General features: G+C 45.9%; 1 protein-coding gene across 1 annotated transcript in view; it reads right to left on the reverse strand.

Annotated features, from left to right (window-relative positions):
- Positions 1–3,989: 3,989 nt before the first annotated feature.
- The window catches only part of ADCY9 (adenylate cyclase 9), a 97,123-nt gene continuing 78,574 nt past the window's right edge, over positions 3,990–22,538 (reverse strand). Inside the window, exons 8-10 of the mRNA XM_073553528.1 lie at positions 20,296–20,444; positions 20,159–20,200; positions 3,990–10,007 (exon numbers count right to left, since the gene is read on the reverse strand). Of these exons, the coding sequence (XP_073409629.1) occupies positions 8,933–10,007; positions 20,159–20,200; positions 20,296–20,444 (1,266 nt within the window). The 3' untranslated portion in view covers positions 3,990–8,932. The remainder of the gene's footprint in view (positions 10,008–20,158; positions 20,201–20,295; positions 20,445–22,538) is intronic.

Raw genomic sequence — 22,538 nt, forward strand, 5'->3', positions numbered from 1 at the left:
ACGCCATTTTGGATCCCGATGTCGTCCACGCCGGCGACATGTTCTTGCGGCGACGCCATTTTGGATCGGCGAAATCCCGCGATAGTCAAGATGGCGTCGCCGCAAGAACATGTCGCCGGCGAGGACGACGTCGGGATCCAAAATGGCGTCGGCGAAAACTCGCGAGATTTCGCCGACGCCATTTTGGATCCCGACGTCGTCCACGCCGGCGACATGTTCTTCCGGCGACGCTATCTTGACTATCGCGGGATTTCACGATACTCAAGATGGCGTCGCCGCAAGAACATGTCGCCGGCGTGGACAACGTCTGGATCCAGGATGCCGCCGGCGGAAGATGTCGGGGATCGTGGAGCAGCGGCGATGACGGCGTGAGTATGAGAGACGGAGTGAGAGAAGGGGTCGTATGTGGAGTGAAAGAGTGAGTGGAGATGGTGAAAGGTGAGAGGAGTGTGTGTTGAGGAGTGTGTGTGTTGAGGGTTAACATGGCAAGAGGTGTGATGCTATCGCATCCTGCCATAATCTAGTTTGTTATAATCTACTGTATGTGATTATTGTTATGCTGTAATGTCTATTGTCTGTACAAGTCCCCTCTGAAATGTAAAGTGCTGCGGAATATGTCGGCGCTATAGAAATAAAATGTATTATTATTATTATTACACTTCAATAGGAGTGGATCTGCAGTACCTGGGAATGACCACTACACAATATATGAAGCTGTTACATACACTGTTGAGTCAGGGCTGGAAACGGCAAATCAGTGTCGGCTCACCACCGATCAGTTATCGATGACATATGTTAAGTGTTTGACTCCTTTAAAAAAGAGGAATAAGAAGCAAGAAGCTGATTGATAGGTCAGCAGAGACTATCCTTTTACATTCTGAGGTTGAAAACCTGACCAGTTCTTATCCTTACGTAAGCTGGCCAGTTGTGCGCATTATTCCTTGCATCATTCCCCAATGCCTGTGATAGATACACAGTGGTGTATGTAATGACACACAACTCAGCTCTTCTCTCAAACACTCAGTGCTGTGAGATGAGAGCTGCAGCTTGTCACATACACCTCCCTGCATTATTCCCTAATGCCTGGGGTAGATAGAGATGGTGTATGTAATGACACACAGCACTGCTTTTCTCCCTACACTGTCAGTGCTGTGAAAGGAGAGCTGTAGCATGTCACATACACCTCCCTGCATTATTATTCGATGCCTGGGATAGATGCACATCGGTGTATGTAATGACACACAGCACTGCTTTTCTCCCTACACTGTCAGTGCTGTGAAAGGAGAGCTGTAATGTCACACACAGTCCTGCATTACTATTCAATGCCTGGGATAGATGCAGATCAGTGTCTGTAATGACACACAGCACTGTTCTTCTCTCTACACTGTCAGTGCTGTGAAAGGAGAGCTGTAGCATGTCACATACACCTCCCTGCATTATTATTCGATGCCTGGGATAGATGCACATCGGTGTATGTAATGACACACAGCACTGCTTTTCTCCCTACACTGTCAGTGCTGTGAAAGGAGAGCTGTAATGTCACACACAGTCCTGCATTACTATTCAATGCCTGGGATAGATGCAGATCAGTGTCTGTAATGACACACAGCACTGTTCTTCTCCCTACACTGTCAGTGCTGTGAAAGGAGAGCTGTAACATGTCACATACAAATCCCTGCATTATTCCCCGATGCCTGGGATAGATGTGGAGTGGTGTATGTAATAACACACAGCACTGCTCTTCTTCCACACTCTGTCAGTGCTGTGAAAGGAAAGCTTGTCACTCACAGTCCTGCATTATTCCCTGATGCCTGGGATAGATGTAGAGCGGCGTATGCAATGACACACAGCTTTGCTCTCTTCCCTCTGCACTTGACATCTCAATAGATGCCAGCACTGGGATCTGTGTGACCTGGTTGAACACATCAGTCTTAGTGCTCATTCACACATCCGATGTTCTCATACGAGTGCTGTCCCTGGTTTTCATGGGTAGCAGCCATACTTATGAAAGTGTTTGGAGCCAGTCAAACGTCCGTGATTTTTCGCAGACAAAGCAATCTGCGCAAAATTGCGGAGACATGGCTGATATTGATCAGAGTGACGGATCAAAATCGGCAATGCAAGCATGTGGATCCGATTTTCACAGACTGTCACATAGGAGAAGATGGAGAAATTTTTTTTTCTCCACATACACAAGAAAAACCGATGACACTTGAACCACACTCTGATCAAAATAATTGTGTGAGAAACTGACGTGTGAATGAGGCCTTACTATAGCACACAGAGAAAGACGGTTTTCTTTGAGGGCGTTTGCTTTTTTCCCCCTGTATGGTGCTGTCAGATTATGATTGGGCAACATCATATAGGGTAAAAAGTAAACGCCCCCAAAGAAGTATCTCTGCTAACGCCCCCTTCTTGATTGAACTGGGAATTAGAATCTAAACTTTACCAACTAATATCTCCGCAATGGAGCATCATTTTTTTAATGAAAGTTCCCCAAACATTTTTTAACAACTAAAATATTCATAAAATATTTTTTCCCATTTTCACTACATTATATGGTAAAGTGAATAGTATAGTAAAACAAGCCCACGTATGACTGTGCAGACGGTTGAATAAAAAAAGGTATCTCCCTTAGAAGGGGAGGAAAAAAATGAAAGCATAACAAGAAAAATTAGCTAAGCTGGAAGAGGTTAAATGATGGCTTATTCATATTTAGTGTTGATCTCATCCCAGCTTTTGGTGCTTTTTTAAAAAAAAGTAGGCCCAATTTTTTTTTATACTTGTGAGGGTGTGGGATATTTAATGGTTATACAGTATTCCGGAAAATTGGCTTCAGGCAAATAACAGTTTAAATACACAAATCTAAAAAAAAAAAGTAAAAAAAAAAAATCTATTTGCGCCATGTTTCTGCATTGCTGTATGTTGGAATGACCTTCAGTGTGTGAGCACTAAACAATGGTTATAGCAGCCAAATGCCAGATTACAATGTAATTAATGGTGTACTGGAGCCATCTAGTGGTCACAATCTGTTATCACATCATAAGAAAATGAATTGTGTTGATCCTGGAAAAACCTCTAATTTACACTTTTTGAGTTTATTTCCCCTTCCCCATTGAGTCACACTCAAGTGTCAGAATGAAGAACATTGGGCCCACCGGAGGATTTGATTCTGAGGACCCACATTTCCCCCCTGCTGAAGAGCCCCCATAGCAACTACAAGGTTTGCACTATGAATTCTCCTGAAGGGGAAGCCAGGGCCCACCGGATGATTCTCTGCTTCTCTGGTGGGCCAGTCCGACCCTGGTCACACTCGAAGACTTGCAACTTGTTCACAGCCTGAAATCCAGGTTTCTACATTCTCTGTCCAATGAGCAAACTATGAAGTGAGACTTGTCTAGAATAGATACAATCAGGGGTATACACAGCAAAAGGTCCAAATTGGGGTCCCACGATCGTGTTGCAAGGACCTGAAGTTCCCAGGTTCCATTAAATGCTAAATTTTGCAGGTTTTGTACTCCTACTTCTCTCCAATTCTTGCGATCAGCGGGGGTCCTAACTGTGAGACCTCCATGGCATGGCATTTCTATTGGCTCTGTCTTCATGAGACCCTCATTGATCACTGAATGGGAGTCCTGAACCCCCCTGTCAAGGCTGCTGTATTCAACGGGGTGTCCTAGGCATAAAGCGATAAGTTTTATCACCGATCCTGTAGATGGTTGATAAATATCCATTGCGGTAAAAATCCCTTTATTGCCCCTTTCATGCATAGAAATCAACAAAGGAACTTCAAAAAGTGACATCAATGGAAAAAAAAATCTCTTACCATTTTGTGTATACAGCTCCTTTGCCATCCAATGTGTCTATGTGGTGACAGACTACAAATAAACCCTGTGCTGCCTGACCCTGCGGTCGTGTGTCTCTCGAGGTTTACCGGGCACAATACAGACAAAACTTGGCGCACCACTCAACCCACAATCCAAACGGTGGAGTATTCAATGCATTTATTTTGGCTTTTTGCAGTTTTTGTTCTGCAGAATATATCGCGCAGCAGGAACGTTTCGGTCACCGCAGAAGTCTGAGCATACGGAAGAGGAGGAAGATGGGTATTACCCGGGAAGGAGGCACAGGAAACCTGGGTATATCTAAGAGATGCCCCTATATCCAGGCACTACATTCTCCTCCAAGCAAGTACTAATCCCCTGTGTACATATAGATCTACATATGGAGTATATACATATAGACAGCCGTGAATTTATATTAGTTCATACCTTCATGTGAAAACACGCATATAAACATACATGTACAGTATATACAGTCATGGCCAAAAGTTTTGAGAATGACACAAATATTATATTTTCACATGATCTGCTGCGCTCTGGTTTTTATGTGTGTTTGTCAGATGTTTTTATCACATACAGAAATATAATTGCAATCATATTATGAGTAACAAAAGGTTATATTGACAGTTAGAATGAGTTAATGCAGCAAGTCAATATTTGCAGTGTTGACCCTTCTTCTTCAGGACCTCAGCAATTCTCACTGGCATGCTCTCAATCAACTTCTGGATCAAATCCTGACTGATAGCAGTCCATTCTTGCAAAATCAATGCTTTTATTTTGTCTGAATTTGAAGGTTTTTGTTTGTCCACCCGTCTCTTGATGATTGACCACAAGTTCTCAATGGGATTAACATCTGGGGAGTTTCCAGGCCATGGTCCCAAAATCTCTATGTTTTGTTCCCTGAGCCATTTAGTTATCACCTTTGCTTTATGGCAAGGTGCTCCATCATGTTGAAAAAGGCATTGTTGATCGCCAAACTGCTCTTGGACGGTTGGGAGAAGTTGCTCTTGGAGGACATTCTGGTACCATTCTTTATTCATGGCTGTGTTTTTAGGCAAGACTGAGAGAGAGCCCATTCCCTTGGCTGAGAAGCAACCCCACACATGAATGGTTTCAGGATGCTTGACAGTTGGCATGAAACAAGACTGGTGGTAGCGCTCACCTGGTCTTCTCCGAATAAGCCGTTTTCCAGATGTCCCAAACAATCGAAAAGGGGATTCATCAGAGAAAATGACTTTACCCCAGTCCTCAGCAGTCCACTCCCTGTACCTCTTGCAGAATATCAGTCTGTCTATGATGTTTTTTCTGGAGAGAAGTGGCTTCTTTGCTGCCCTCCTTGAGACCAGGCCTTGCTCCAAGAGTCTCCGCCTCACAGTGTGTGCAGATGCACTCACACCTGCCTGCTGCCATTCCTGAGCAAGCTCTGCACTGCTGGTAGCCCGATCCCGCAGCTGAAACACTTTTAAGAGACGGTCCTGGCGCTTGCTGGTCTTTCTTGGGCGCCCTGGAGCCTTTTTGGCAACAAGGGAACCTCTCTCCTTGAAGTTCTTGATGATGCGATAGATTGTTGACTGAGGTGCAATCTTTCTAGCTGCGATACTCTTCCCTGTTAGGCCATTTTTGTGCAGTGCAATGATGACTGCACGTGTTTCTTTAGAGATAACCATGGTTAACAGAAGAGAGACAATGATGCCAAGCACCAGCCTCCTTTTAAAGTGTCCAGTGGTGTCATTCTTACTTAATCATGACAGATTGATCTCCAGCCCTGTCCTCATCAACACCCACACCTGTGTTAATGGAGCAATCACTGAAACGATGTTAGCTGGTCCTTTTAAGGCAGGGCTGCAATGATGTTGAAATGTGTTTTGGGGGATAAAGTTCATTTTCTAGGCAAATATTGACTTTGCAAGTAATTGCTGTTAAGCTGATCACTCTTTATAACATTCTGGAGTATATGCAAATTGCCATTAGAAAAAATGAAGCAGTAGACTTTGTAAAAATTAATATTTGTGTCATTCTCAAAACTTTTGGCCATGACTGTATATATACATACACATACTGGTATATATGTGTGACCCAAATGCATACATTGATTCGAGAAAAATTTGTCATAGGAATATTCGGGCACAGTTATTATGATTAGCAATGGTCGAGTTCGACGTTCAGTCTGGTCTTTTTTCATGGCGGCTGGTATTCAGCACTCGCACCCTCGGTCAGCCATCCTGGGCGCCTCTGGTTTGCGACGTCACGACGTGCCTCGTGCCGTAACATCACGGGCCCCAGGATGCCGGGCGCCGAACTGAAGACCAGACTATACGCCGGACCAGGGCAGAACAAATTAAATTGCCCATCACTAGCTCCAACCATACACTTTATGTTTCTTACATTGGCCGGATTTATCCCATAAATAAGTACCCCCCCCCCCACACACACCTTGCTGGCCAATAGGGCTATGTGAGTAATAAATAGAGGTCGCCATATTTGTTTAGTCTATCCCCCTAAATTTGGCCCGATGAAGTAGCGGACGCTCATGTATGTACACAGCTACCTGCTTTTTTTTTTTTGCAGTTCATAAGCATCTGTACACATACCAACCATAAGCCCACTTGAACACATACAAACTCGGGAAATATAACTCCCCAAAACCTTTGTCGCACTAAGAATACATTTTATGTATACAGGTATGTCCGTGTCATTAGTATTTATACTTATTAAAGAGGAAGTATCAGCTTAAAGGGATGGGGAGGGGTAGAAAAGTGATACGCTTGATTGGTCAGGCATACAAGCCTGGAGGATTAGCACTCTAGTTTACCATCTAGTATGCCATTGACATTTCTTTTTTATATTTATCCTTGTTTTCCTTTTTTCAGCCTTTTGAGAAATCTGCCCAATCTATCCTGGGTGGGTTGCCCATAACAACCAATCACAGCACAGCTTGCATATTCCTAGAGCACTGTAAGCAATGAAAGCTGTGCTGTGATTGGTTGCTATGGTAAAAAAAAAGAGGAGTAAAACAGTCTTTGTTTCCCATAGCAACTAATCAATACACAGCTTTCCGTTTTAATGGACACTATGATAAATGAAAGCCGGGGTGTGATGAGTTGCCACATGTAGGTGTTTTTTAGCTGTTTTTTTTATGAAATTGTCTCATATTATTTTTTTTTCCCCTAGCAACCAATCACAGCATAGCTTTCATTTTTTATAGTTGTCTTGAAAAATGAATGCTATGCTGTGATTGGTTGTTAGGGGAAACAAAGACAGAGCCGTAAATGGCCCCATAGCAACCATTTATAGGCTATGTTTGTGGGGGGCAATTGCACCAGGTTACCAAAGAGGGGCTTGTGTTATGTTTGGGTGCTACCACTCCGCCTTGGAGTACCAAGGTTAAAGCGGTGAATTAAAAGAAGATTGGTTATGATGACCCCACAGAGGGCTAAAAGAAGCTTAATAGCCCAAAACGACACTAAATGGCCATCTCGGAAAAAAATATTTAAATAGGTTATTCCCCTCCCCAAAAAAAAACCCTGTAAAAATTATCTGCACCATTAATATAATACATTCAAAATGGTGGCTGGATGTACCATTCAGAAAGCGGAAAAAATGAGATCCAATCCCACATTACATTGACAAGTGTCTACACATTAAAAGGTTAAAAGCTCACTACAATGCTATAATATTGCACATGAAGTACGGCCGAGCTGTCTGGTCGAAAAAGTGATACTTCCCCTTTAACAGACCAGTCTTGGCATAAATATAGCCACCATAGCTTTAAGAATAAAAGGTTTTTATGTTTTTTGCAAGAGAGGTACCTTAATACGTTGTCCTGCTATGGCAACAAAGACAGATATAGACAGAAGACTGGATTTTTTGGATTTTTTTTTCTTAAAGGTGACCTGCCACCAGGACGAAAGTATCCAACTTTTTGCTCTTATTTCATTCTCGCTCCTCCCCTGAGTATTTTGCTTTTTGTTTTATTTAAATCCGCCATACGGTGGCAGAGATATGGGCCTTTTTATTTAGCGCTGATTTTTTTATGGTCGTTACTAAAGGGGCGGAGCTCAAATAGTAACTATGCAAAGCAGCTGAAAGACACGCCCCCACGGTGCAGACTTTAACAATTAGCCCTAAATAAAAAGGCCCATATCTCAGGAACTATATGGCGGATTTAAACAAAACAAAAAACAGATTACTTAGCTGAGGAGCGGAAATAAAATAAGGGCAAAATGGCTACTTTTGACCTTGTAATAGATCCTCCTTAAAATACCCTTGAAATTCTGCTTTGGAGGCATCACAACTAATGGGAACTGGTAGGCAGCTAAAGTGTTACTGAAAACACGTTACAATCGCATTGTCTTATTAAACAAAGGAAATAATGTCACTACCCATTTTCAGAAAAAATCCCTCCCATCACCGCTCGCGGGTGGATGGGCAGCAGTCCAGAGAGGCGCATGCTTTTGGCAAGTAATAGCGAGAATTGCGGCAAGGTGTCACTGTCATCTCATCTGGGTGGGACAGGCCCAGAGAGTGGAAGGCACTTAGTTCAATCCTCAGTATGGCTGACGAAGAGGCGGAGGCATGAGATGTGGCTTGAGACAAGGGTCTTCCAATTTAGTCCTGTGTCTGTCCAACTCGACTATCCAGGGGAGGATGGACCTCCATAGACCGATGCCGCCAACATAGAGCAAACTGGGCAATGTATCCTCAACAAAGGTGGAACCTTGACCTTACTAGCCAACCTTGGCTAATGACTATAGTAGGAAGGATTACCCCAGCACTTAAGAGCGATGACATATTTGTAGCCCCCAATGCTCTTCTAAACTAGACCATAAAGCCCATCATATATGGGAGACAGTGTAAAATGTACTCTGGACACGGAGGTCCACCAGCGCTAGAAGAATTTAAGAGCCATCTATATAGATATCCATAGGAAGCCACGTCACCATAAGACTGATGCAGGAATGATGCAGTGGCTCTTGTTATAGAATGAAGAGGTCCATGACCTGGCACAGAAGTGACCTATTGGGCCAACAGTCTTGTTCATCACTGGTGGCCCCACATGCTCTATATGGTCCTTCTCCACTCTACCAGCCTCACCGTGCTCCTCCATCTCTGCCTCTGTCTTCTGCCTTGTCCCGCTTGCGTCCAGTCTCCCCACCTCCTGCTTCCACTGCCCCTTTGTTGCCAGTTACGAGGCTGCTAATTTCATCAGTAGGCGAACGTCCAATGCTCCCATCCACCTGGACCCGGATGTCGGGAGAGATAGACAGTTGATGGTGGGGCACTAGGCCGCCATTGTCTGTGCATTTTGGGTATAGGTACGTTTTCATCTGTCCTTTGCCCTTGACATTGACTGTCCCCCTGTAGTCAAAGTCATAGCCCATTTTCACTAACACCCTGTAGCTTTCTTCACTTGCCTGGATGCGACATTCCACACCTGTTGTGTCCATCCTGCTTGCAATGTTCACCGTGTCCCCCCAGATGTCATAAAGCAGCTTGGTGGTCCCAATAACGCCTGCCGTCAGTGGGCCATGGTTAAACCCAATGCGGAGCTTAAAATTAAACCACAGCATGTTGTTGTTAAAATCATCCACCACACTCATCATCTCCTTGGCAAACTCAAAGAGCGTCTGCAGGTGGCGGTGGGGTTGGCTGCTGTCTTGGCACTGAGATGGGTTGAGTCCAGAGGCAGCCATGTACGTAGCGCCAATGGTCTTGATCTTCTCGATGCAGGAGTAATGAGGCTTGCTAAGAAGTTCATCAAAGTCTCCGATCAGTTCGTTGAGGACACGGTAGCACTCTTTACCTCCTTCGTAGTTCTCCTCGTAGAACTCGCTGAAGTTGACTATACTCGCAAAGATGACGCCAGCATCGTCGTGATTTTTGGAGTAGCTCTGGGAGACCTTCAGTTGCTCAGCTACGTGATATGGGATGATGTTCCGGAGAAGCCAGTCTGCCTGATCTCTCATACTCTGGATCTTAGTGCGGTGAAGGTCTGCCTCCACGTCTCCATGGTAGTGCAAGCGGTAGCTGACCTCAAACTCACGGTTCAGGAACCAAACCAAAAGCAGAAGGAGGAAATAAGCCACAGTGAGCTCCTGCCCAAGCTGTGACGATGGCTTACTGGTATTGCTAGTGCCAAGGTTGGCATCGGGTGGAGGGGAAGAGCTGGCGATAAAAGAAAAGATAAATTGTTAGTGAACAGATTTATTATTGTTGGTAAGATAATGTGATATGGTAAATAAACATGCAAAATGGCTGAAATCTTCCAAACCAGAGGCCCACCTGAAATCTACATACAGTATTTTGGTCTTTTCACTGTAAGGTGGTATGCTCACCCCTTGTCACGACACAGCTGTTGGGTGACCTGGGACCAAGTGCTCTTTCCCTGTCCCTAACTCTAGGGGATGCCCTAGCTCGCCCTACTCCCCGGGATAATTCTGAAGGTGAAGATGTCGGGGCCTCCACCCTTGCCTTATCGCTTGAGTTAGCCCTCCGTCTGTTCTCTTCCCCCACCCAGGGAAGAGGGACGCAACTGTGCACCATAGTACACCAACCCAACAAACAAGGCAACAAAAACAAGGGTGAACAGAAAACTCCAGGCATAAAAAATATTCACTCACATATAACAGGAATGCACCGGGGTGTGGAGGAAGGGGAATAAACCAAAATAGAGAAGGATAGGGAGTTACAATGCATACAAACGAAACAACAGTCACTAATAACTCCTCCAACTCTCCTTCTCATATGTACTCCTCTCCCACCGATAGCCATGCAGCAAAGCTCTGACAAGGATTAGTAACAGAGCCCAGATTATAAAGGGAAAAGGAGGCGCTAACCAAGCATGGCTGTGAGTAAGGGGATTTCCAACATGGCCGATTAACCCCTGATCTGCCAGAAGGAACATTTAAAATGAAGGAGAAGTGCTTCTTCTCAGCGCCGGAGTAGGAGCAATCAGACGCTGCGGTCTTCTGGCTCCACACTGTGGCCGTAACCCTGTGACACCCCTCTTCCCAAGCTACATTTTAGGTATACCATTCAGCCTACTAGTGCAAAAACTCAAAATAGAGCTGTCTACAGATGGGTCTCTATCTTTTATTTGCATTTTTTAGAGGGGTTATCAGTCATTGCACAGAAGGCGGAGGAGGTGAGCTGTAACTTCATTTATTGTGAATGGTGGATACTGTGTTATCTACTGTATATAGAGGTGTTATCTGTCATTGTACAAGGAGAAGGTGAGCTGTTACATCACCTATTGTGACTGGTGGATGCTATGTTATTTGCTGTATATAGAAGTGTTATCAGACATTGTAGAGGAGGTAGAGGAGGTGAGCTGTCACATCACCTATTGTCAATGGTGGGTGCAGTGTGATCTGCAGTATATAGAGGTGTTATTTGTCATTGTAGAGGAGGAGGTGAGCTGTGACATCACCTATTGTGAATGGTGGGTGCAGTGTGATCTGCTGTATATAGAGGTGTTATTTATCATTGTAACCCTGACTATGATGATGATGTGATGATCACTAAAAACTAATATCTATAGAACAAGAAGTGTCAGGTTATTATGCTGCTTAGTGTAAAAACTGCAGGATATATATATATATATATATATATATATATATATATATATATATATATATATATAGTGACATGGATAATACAAAAATCAACAAATTGTTCAAAATAATGCTTAACATGAAATTAGAATAGATCATTTTGTAATTATATTTTCCCTTTAAGATCAAATGAGATAAACATTGTGTGATAAATAGATATGTGGCGCCCCTGAGGGTTCAGTCGCCACAGAGGTACTGCACCTCCTCCTGAGGTGTGGTAGCCCACCATCCAGGTAAGGTGGAGACACCTGACCACACTCCAACACCTGCACTCCACACAACACGGTAGTGTAGCAAAGCACCTTCGGCGGCTCCCTGCTTGGAGTGTAGCATAGCACCCCTTGGTGGCTCCCTGCTTGGAACACGAAACGTGCTGGGAGGTGGGTGGAGTTTAGTTTACATAAAAGAGCGGAAAGAGTTGAGGAGTCAGTCAGTCAGTCATTCATTCAGTCAGTGAGTGAAGCTGTAGAAGGACAGAGTGTGAGACAGAGAAGATCCCCGGGAGAGGGATGGAAGAAGGAAGTGCTGCAGCAGGCCACAGTGATCTGGGTCTGCTGGCACAGGAAAGAGACAGAGAAATGTCATGAACTCATTTTCTGCTCCACCAGTTGAGAGTTCCCCTTCCGTTCTCCCTCTGGTGGTGACAGGAGGTAGTGCGGTTGGTTTAAGTGGTAGTGATCTGCCACCTGATGAGGAAGATAACGATTGGATCTCTAGAGTATCAGACTGGATATAAGACAGCCGACGCCCTATCCGGGTGCTGGTGATTCAGTCTGCTTCTCAGGTCCTGGACTTCAGCTCTCTTCCAGTCTTCTCAAGTTAAGTTTGTTTTTTGCTAATGTTCACACTTGCGCTTGTTGGTCAATTCAGTTTTTTGTGTAATCAGCCTGCCCCTGCTGGGGCTATGCTGAAATTCCACTCCTATTAATCAGTATTTGCCAATCTGCTTTTTGTCCCTTATTAGATTGGCCTCTTTTTTGCTCTGTCTCAGAATATTTCAGAGTGCTGATATAGGTTTAGAAGTCTAGTGACTTCAGGGTTAATTTTGCTATCAGAAGTGTTGGACAATATTTTTGTAGGTTTTTTTTGGCAGATTGCAGACAGTGTCCCTTTTCTGTCCTTTTTAGTTAGCCGGGCCTCATCGTTTGCTCAGCCTATTTTCCTGCCTTTGTTTGTATTTTCATCTTGTTTCGCCGTCAATACATGTGGGGGGCTGTCTTTCCTTTGGGGTCTGCTCTGGGGCAGTTAGTTTTCCTCTTTTCCTGTTTAAGGCTTATGTAGTTATCCGGTTGTGACGAGGCATCTAGGACCAACGTAGGAACGCTCCACGACTGCTGCTAGTTGTGCGGGTAAGATCAGGGATCTGCAATCTGCATAGTTACCAACTTCTCTGGTTTTCTGAGACTTAGCTTGTTGTCTTTTTTTCCTCCTCGGTTTCCATTCATAACAGAGAAAGGAAGCTTGATTCTCCATTGGGAAGAAGGATTAGCACGGAACGTGAGGAGAATAAGAGAACAAGGACCAGGGTTAGAGGAGAACCCTTCTCAAGTTCTAAGCGCAAGGCTGGGGTCCGGTCCCTGAGGTTGTATGGATACTAATGGTCCTGCAGCAGACACCGGAGGAATAGAAGTAGTGACCACTTTATTCCCACACAAGACTTGGGGGCACAACAGCAACATAAGAGTGAGCCGGGACTTAGTAGCACGGAGTCCCCGAAGCAGGCTACAGCTGTCTGCCGTACAAGTAGAGTTCATAGGAACATCTGACAGGAGGAACTCCAGTGTAACTCAGTACTAGGAGTACTTCATTCAAAGGCGCTATAAGAGGAGACGTTCAGAAAAGGCACATATGTTGGCGGAGTGTTGGAAAGGAGTACTTCATCTTGCCTGGAAGTTGGCTGAGCTCCTGACCCAGAGGACACGGCACGGATGCGGGCACCTGCACCTGCAACAGACTGTGAGTAAAGCTTTGGAACTACATGCCCTGGTGTCCTCCACTTATTGCTGCGCCAACCCGCCCAGCACTGCTACATCCCTTGCGCCTGACACTGCACCATCTAAGTGTCACTTCACCTACACTGCCCTGGGACTACAGCCCTGCCTGTGGAGGGCTATAACATCATTGCTGCACCACACCATCTGTCCCAGATGATCTGTCTGCAGCGTTGGCTTACATCTCCATTGCCGAACACCACAGGTGGCGTCACGATTCACTTATAAACTTTCACCACCATAAGCACACTGCAACAACCCCTTTTACAATGGGCGCCCAGGGCCACGGGCCGGGTCCCAGCTGCCGTGACATCTCCCATTGAAGCTCATCGGGCCCGGTACCGAGTACCCCGTCAGCCCTGGGAGGGCGGCCCAACTTGGAGTCACGAACAGGATGACGAAGCCCGGTGCCACCGGGTTCTGTGTGCCTACGATTTATTGGTTTGTGGAAATGTGGAAAAGACCCAATTTGATAGACTGTAAAATGAATGCTAAAAATGGCCGCCAGCGCGGAGAAGAGGGGCGTGATAACATGGGTGGTCCTAAGAAAAGGCCGCAAACTGTCCTGGGCCTCCCCTGTGTGAACTTCTATGCGACAGCAACATGGCCCACCCCCCGAGGGGTTCGTATACTGGCATGGTATGGAGGAGTAGGAAGAAGATGCCGCCCCCAGAAGGAGGAGCGGGAGCCGGTGACGGGAAAAGAGGCCAGACAGGAAGAGAAAGGAGAGAACGCCATGGTGGAAGGAGAGAGGAGGCCTGAAGAGCGAAGGGAGGTTAAGTTGAATCTCCCAGGCGCAATGGCTTAAGGCTCCGATCTGGCTTCCCATCTAGACTGTCAACAGCTGGAGGAGGAGATTGCCCGGCTGACTCATGAACTGCGGCTGAAGCAGGGGGCGCTCTGGAGGAAGAAGTGGCAGCTCGCCCTGGAGGGGCCTACACCGGCGGTACCCCAGTCACCGGTAACCGCCATTGCTGCACCGGATCTCCCCCAGGCAAACCCTGTGGAGACTGCAACCGCTGCAATACCACCGGCGGCATTCATCACCGCCGCCCCGCTGTCACCGCCGCTGTGTGGGGCCCGTTCAGAGGAGTTATCTGAGGGCCTGTGGCCTGAAGCGGAGCCCCAACCTGGACCTAGCGCGGCTGCGCAGGTCCCACCGGAGATCCCCGCAGACCCGGAGCCGCCATCTGCTCCACCACCGCCGGCATCCGGGCCGGCTACCCATGTGGATACCCCTGCAGCTGCCCACCATCTCAGGCCTGCACCAGAGCTGCAACACCGCCAGGAGGCATCAGGTATGCCCGTCGGCCCTGAAGATAGGGAAGCCACGGGGTGCCCACCGGCTACAGCGGCCGGACAGGTAGTGCTGGACTTGATCTGGGACCGCGATACTAGTTCACGGGGGGATACACCTGAACCCCTGACAGTGGTGCCGCGGTCCACGGTGGGCAGGGGCCGGTCCCGGGAAGAGGAGGAGGAGACGAGAGCCCGATGCCAGGAGACCCTCCGCCAGCTGGCAGCGGAGCAGAGGGAGAGAGAACAGAGGAGGCTGGCTGTGCTAGGCCCAGATCTAGACCGGAAAGAGAAGGTCCGGGCCGGTCACTTTGGTCCCCGGGATTCAGCCGGATGGGGACAGGTCCTCAACGTAAACCATGAGCGGGGGTTTGGGTTCATAGAAGACACCCAGAGAATCTCCCCTGGAAGCTCAAGCAACCAGTTTCCAGTACCCTAGGAGGGGACCACCAACATTAAGGAGAATATGGACAACTAACTTTGTTACCCAGGAGGGTATTTGCACCGTTGTGCCCTATTGTTTACAATTATGTTCCAGTTTTTTTTAGTTTGCCTAGTTGCGTTGGCAGCATTTATTATGGAAGTCTGAACTGTGGAGATCATGGACACTGAATGATCCAGAACTTTAATGTATATAGTTGCACCTCTTTAGGTGCCCTCTCTTGGTTTTACATAGCTCTTTTATAAATAAGGACTACCTCATCGTGGAGCAAGGCTCCTACCAAAAGGACACTGCAAGAGATCCCGGCTGGGAGCGGTGTCCAGCACTTACAAGAATTACTGAAGTTTTGATGTGAAGTATTTTATAATGTGCCTTATGACAGTATTAATAGAGAATAGCTTTTATATAGATTCTAGTTAGTATCAATGACACATAGGAATGTTTTAATAAAGAGATTTGAATAAAGATGAAGATTTGGAAAAATGCAGATGATGAACCAGGCATCCACGGTTGTCACTTAAGTTTAACAAAAGAAAGTAGAGAATGTGTAAGTAAGAAGAAGTGATAATGATTGAAATAGCACTTTAAATTAGGTAGCATAACTTTAAAGATAGTTAGTTAAAATTATTTGCAACGTTTAAGAAACAGTGCCTCTCATATTGAGAAGATTAGATAAGAACTGTTTGTTTTGCATTACTAAATTTTGTATGTTCCTGTATTTGTAAACTTCTGTTTTCTTGCAGCCCGCGGACGTGCTGTGTTTAACGGGGGGGTATGTGGCACCCCTGAGGGTTCAGTCGCCACAGAGGTACTGCACCTCCCCCTGAGGTGTGGTAGCCCACCATCCAGGTAAGGTGGAGACACCTGACCACACTCCAACACCTGCACCCCACACCACAAAGTAGTGTAGCAAAGCACCTTCGGCGGCTCCCTGCTTGGAGTGTAGCATAGCACCCCTTGGTGGCTCCCTGCTTGGAACACGAAATGTGCTGGGAAGTGGGTGGAGTTTAGTTTACATAAAAGAGCGGGAAGAGTTGAGGATTCAGTCAGTCAGTCATTCTTTCAGTCAGTGAGTGAAGATGTAGAAGGCCAGAGTGTGAGACAGAGAAGATCCCCGGGAGAGGGATGGGAGAAGTAAGTGCTGCAGCAGGCCACAGTGATCTGGGTCTGCTGGCACAGGAAAGAGACAGAGAAAGGAAGCTTGATTCTCCATTGGAAAGAAGGATTAGCACGGAACGTGAGGAGAATAAGAGAACAGGGACTAGGGTTAGAGGAGAACCCTTCTCAAGTTCTAAGCGCAAGGCCGGGGTCCGGTCCCCGAGGTTGTACGGATACTAATGGTCCTGCAGCAGACACCGGAGGAATAGAAGTAGTGACCACTTTATTCCCACACAAGACTTGGGGGCACAACAGCAACATAAGAGTGAACCGGGACTTAGTAGCAAGGAGTCCCCAAAGCAGGCTACAGCTGTCTGCCGTACAAGTAGAGTTCATAGGAACATTTGACAGGAGGAACTCCAGTGTAACTCAGTACTAGGAGTACTTCATTCAAAGGCGCTATAAGAGGAGACGTTCAGAAAAGGCACATATGTTGGCGGAGTGTTGGAAAGGAGTACTTCATCTTGCCTGGAAGTTGGCTGAGCTCCTGACCCGGAGGACACGGCACGGATGCGGGCACCTGCACCTGCAACAGACTGTGAGTAAAGCTTTGGAACTACATGCCCTGGTGTCCTCCACTTATTGCTGCGCCAACCCGCCCAGAACTGCTACATCCCTTGCGCCTGACACCGCACCATCTAAGTGTCACTTCACCTACACTGCCCTGGGACTACAGCCCTGCCTGTGGAGGGCTATAACATCATTGCTGCACCACACCATCTGTCCCAGAGGATCTGTCTGCAGCGTCGGCTTACATCTCCATTGCCGAACACCACAGGTGGCGTCACAAATCACTTATAAACTTTCACCACCATAAGCACACTGCAACAACCCCTTTTACAATGGGCGCCCAGGGCCACGGACCGGGTCCCAGCTGCCGTGACATCTCCCATTGAAGCGCATCGGGCCCGGTACCGAGTACCCCGCCAGCCCTGAGAGGGCGACCCAACTATACTGGGGCAGATTTACTAATGTCCTTTTTTCTGTTTGCCTATTCTGGGACAAGTTGATTTTTCATTCCTTCAGTTTTATTTATCTGGCACATAAATGACAATAATTTGGCAGTCCAAGTTTAGAGCAAGTATTTTTTGCCAGAAACAAACTGTTAGGTTTAATAAATGTGTCCTAATGTTCGAGTCTCCAGACCATGTCCAAGTTTAGACCCCGGCCCTGTGGTGCGCGTAACTGTTCATCGCACTTTGTCCGGAGTATTCCTTTAAAGGGGCATTCCCATCTTGACAATCATGGTATATCCACAAATCTCTGTTAAATGAGGGTATAAATTGCCATAAATTTGTTAGTTTGGGGTCCCAAATCTTGAGCCCACATCTATCTTGAGAATGGGATCCCGTTATATACTGCCTGGACAGGAGAGGCAGCTGCACCTGCGCAGGTCTCTCCATTCACTTCTATGGTAGTTCCAAAAATGACTGGCACGTTCTTAAGACAGAAGCAGTTCCCACCTCTGGGACCCGCACCTATCAGACACTTATGGCGTATTCTATGGATAAATGTCTGACATGGGAATACCCTTTTAATCTATTCGATATTCCAGATTGTTCTTTTCCACCTTTTAGAAAAAATAAATAAATAAATAAATATATATATATATGTGCTGCGAAAATAATCTATTCCGCCTCCTCAAAAAAAGGATACCGTTCACAGTTGAATATGTCGGAAATGGGCAGATGTCTAACAAAGTGTGATGTCGATGGGACATACACTTATCTATGACATCCCAATGCATTGAATTCTGGGTCCGATCCTGAATACCATGGACGTTGTACTGCCGTTGCCCTTTTAGGTTCTCCTGTTAGTATAAGAATCCATGGCTGTATTTGGTCCTTGGCATTTGTATAGACAGATGCTTGTGGCAGGTGGGGGTTTAGGACCGTGGAGCTTGGGGACAATGGGGGACTGTGAAAGGAGTCTGGAAAAATGGCCTGTGGTGAAGGATTTGTTTTGCTGGAAGGCAGATAACTGGAGAAGATGTGGCAGCTGGGCATGCAAATACGTGGCCTCCACACCCTGACCCAGACTAATCATCCTTCAGACCACAAGTACAAAGAAGGTTTAGATAATGCGAGCCAAGAACGCAATAGTCCTAGTTCTCTAACTGCACAAAATTATTTATTTTCTTCTAATAAATGTCATTATTTAGAGGGAAAAGTCTCCTTTTTAACTTATGAATTAAAGTAGAAGTTTACTTTTAGCACTTGGGATCCATTAAACTCAAAGTCTGAAGTGTTAAAAGTTTCCTTGCAGAACTCCCAGGCCATATCTAAGAAAGTGACATAGATCGTTTACTGCCTTGTCCCTACACACCCATCAGACATAACATTAATATTGTTGTGCTGCCTGAACAGCCCTGACCAGTCAAGGCCTAGACTCCACAAGATTTCCCATGGTGTCCTGTGGTATCTGCACCAATTTGCCATAACTCCTTCAACAATTGGTGCTACAGTCACTCTTTGTGGGATGCGTCAATGAGTGTTGGGTGCCCATAACAATGTCGCCAGCTCACTAATTATCCTTCAATGGACAAGATCCGTCATATCGGTAACACCCGACAAAACCTGCCGTATAACAGAAACAGCCCACAAGACCTGCCATATACCGGTAACACCCCACAAGACCTGCTGTATACCGGTAACACCCCACAAGACCTGCTGTATACCGGAAAGACCCCACAAGACCTGCTGTATACAGGGAACACCCCACAAGACCTGCCATATACCGGTAACACCCCACAAGACCTGCCGTATACCGGTAACACTCCACAAGACCTGCTGTATACCGGAAAGACCCCACAAGACCTGCCGCATACCGGGAACACCCCACAAGACCTGCTGTATACAGGGAACACCCCACAAGACCTGCCATATACCGGTAACACCCCACAAGACCTGCCGTATACCGGTAACACTCCACAAGACCTGCTGTATACCGGAAAGACCCCACAAGACCTGCCGCATACCGGGAACACCCCACAAGACCTGCCATATACCGGAAACAGCCCACAAGACCTGCCGTACACCGGTAACACCCCACAAGACCTGCCGTATACTGGGAACACCCCACAAGACCTGCCGTATACTGGGAACACCCCACAAGACCTGCCGTATACTGGGAACACCCCACAAGACCTGCCGTATACAGGGAACACCCCACAAGACCTGCTGTATACTGGGAACACCCCACAAGACCTGCCGTATACAGGGAACACCCCACAAGACCTGCCGTATACTGGGAACACCCCACAAGACCTGCCGTATACTGGGAACACCCCACAAGACCTGCCGCATACAGGGAACACCCCACAAGACCTGCCGTATACAGGGAACACCCCACAAGACCTGCCGTATACAGGGAACACCCCACAAGACCTGCCGTATACAGGGAACACCCCACAAGACCTGCCGTATACAGGGAACACCCCACAAGACCTGCCGTATACTGGGAACACCCCACAAGACCTGCCGTATACAGGGAACACCCCACAAGACCTGCCGTATACTGGGAACACCCCACAAGACCTGCCGTATACTGGGAACACCCCACAAGACCTGCCGTATACTGGGAACACCCCACAAGACCTACCATATACAGGGAACACCCCACAAGACCTGCCGTATACCGGGATCACCCCACAAGACCTGCCGTATACTGGGAACACCCCACAAGACCTGCCATGTAGATCAGATCCTTACATTTGCCCATTTTTCCTGCTTCCAACACAAGAACTGGAGATATACATTATTTTGACTATGTTTTTTATGAAAATGTACTTTTTGACCTGATATATCAGCGATTTACCTGAAATTTGTTGCAATGTCTATGTCCAGTGTCACCGGAGGCCTAGAAAAAAAGAACATAACGTTATATCATGATAAAAATACATTCTAAAGAGAAGAAATCTGTTGCATCCCTTTATAGGGCTGGCAATGACTTACGTGTCTGGGAAGAGCGGCACGTATAGAAGAATCAACAGGGACGCCCCTGCCAGGGTTGCAAGAGAGGATCGTAGCCAGGAGCTGAGCTGACAGAAGTTGCAATACTGGACGATGGGGATCAGAAGAGCGGAGCACAGGAACATGGTGTACTGGAAAAAGTGCAGAGACAGATAATGACCACCAGAGGGCGACACACCACCACAATGATTACAATTGGTGAGCCCCTAGCTCTCTACATAGACAATTACTTTCCACAATGACAGTCAATATCAGCCAAGACACGGGGCGCTACATCCACTGTGTGATATGTATATCTATATAGAATAAAAAAAGAATGAGGCCCCTTTTAGATGCTGCTTGATACCACAAACCCCTTTAAGAGATTTTTAGGCATAGAAAAATCACGAAGACCTCATCTAAAAGCTAGAAGAGTGTTTGCAAACACCAACTTTAGCTCTGGAAGACCCGGCCTATCCATGCATCACGTTTGAACATCTTGTAATACCAGATTTGCCCTGCAGTGGCCGCTGTGTTGTCAGCTAGTCACCTCCTGGAGGCGATCAGCAGTGATCAACCGATTGCCGAGTGATTTTCAATATTAAAGGAGCTGTTTTGATTGGAAATCCACTTTAAGGAGGCCATACACCGTGAAATAAGAATAGGGCTTAATTGGAATCGGAATAATGGCAAGGCTCTTTAAAAAAATGGAAAAAATGGAAAAGTCTTGGATCTGTTGTATATCTGTTGTGCGCCGCGTATGGCTGAGAAACACACAACCTCACAGTTCCCATCGCAATTTTGTTTTCCATCATTTATAAGATTGTGTCTAATGAATATTAATGGAAAAGGCCTGGGAACCATGAAGCGGAGGGAATGGATCTGAGGGGCAGACGGATGTTTCCGTGCAGTTTTGTTAATGGAAGAAGATTTCCAGTAGAACAATTTCCAATCTTCGATTATTAAACCTTTGGCACCGATTCTTGGGAAACAGGATTCAAGGCAATTAGATTAAATTGTGGGGAGACCTCGGTTCCATATCAAAAGCGGGGTCCGACCTTTCCCATCTCTCACAGACCAGCGTGTATTCTGGAACAATGTCCATGGGGAACGGCGGAAAACACAAGGTGATAACAGTAGTCGTGCATCAGGGAAAAAGGAGGCAGTCAGATCAACGCCTGGGATTAATCAATCTGTTGTCTATCGATCTTATCTATATATCTATCATCTAGAAAAAGAACAGTGGAGCAGTACAATGACAAAAATAATGGAGGGTGCGAGGCAAAAGCAAAAGGATCATCAATTATCCCATATGGCTATCCAATATCTATCTAACTATTTATCTATTATCTATCTATCTATCTATCTACCTATCTGTCTGTCTATTATCTATCATCTGGGTAGAAACACAGTATTTATGGGAGGAATAGGGCTAAGCAACAGCACATGTGAAAAAGACTTGGGTATACTAATAGATCACAGACTGAATATGAGTCAACAGTGTGATGCAGCAGCAAAAAAGGCAAATGCAATTCTAGGATGTATTAACAGAAGCATACAGTCTAGATCACGTGAAGTCATTATTTCCCTCTACTCCTCTTTGGTCAGACCTCATCTGGAATATTGTGTCCAGTTTTGGGCACCACATTTTAAAAAAGACATCAACAAACTGGAGCAAGTTCAGAAAAGAGCGACCAGAATGGTGACCGGTCTGCAAACCCTGTCTTATGAGGAAAGGTTGCAGGATTTGGGAATGTTTAGCTTGCAAAAGAGAAGACTGCCGTATACCGATTGCTTTAATTATTGTATTGTTAACGTTGTTACTTATGACTTGTGTTTTGAAACTGTTAAACTGTAAAGCGCTGCGGAATATGTTGGCGCTATATAAATAAAGATTATTATTATTATTTATTATTATTGAGAGGAGACTTAATAGCTGTGTACAATTATCTCAAGGGCTGTCACAGTGTAGAACGATCATCTTTATGCTCATTTGCACAAGGAAAGACTAGAAGCAATGGGATGAAACTGAATGGGAGGAGATACAGATTATCTATCTATCTATCATCTATCATATTTCTATGTTTCTATATATTACATATCTATCTATTGATTTTATATCTATTAAATATCTATTTTATTTACCTATGAATTACATCTCTATTTATACCTCTATGTCCCATCTTTTTATCTTTCTCTCTATCTATCAATCCCACAGTGGCTATACGGGGCTCAGTAGTATTTGC

This window comes from Dendrobates tinctorius, unplaced genomic scaffold (genome assembly GCF_039654945.1).
Source record: "Dendrobates tinctorius isolate UK_male_01 unplaced genomic scaffold, ASM3965494v1 ptg000202l, whole genome shotgun sequence".
Taxonomy (NCBI): Eukaryota; Metazoa; Chordata; class Amphibia; order Anura; family Dendrobatidae; genus Dendrobates; species Dendrobates tinctorius.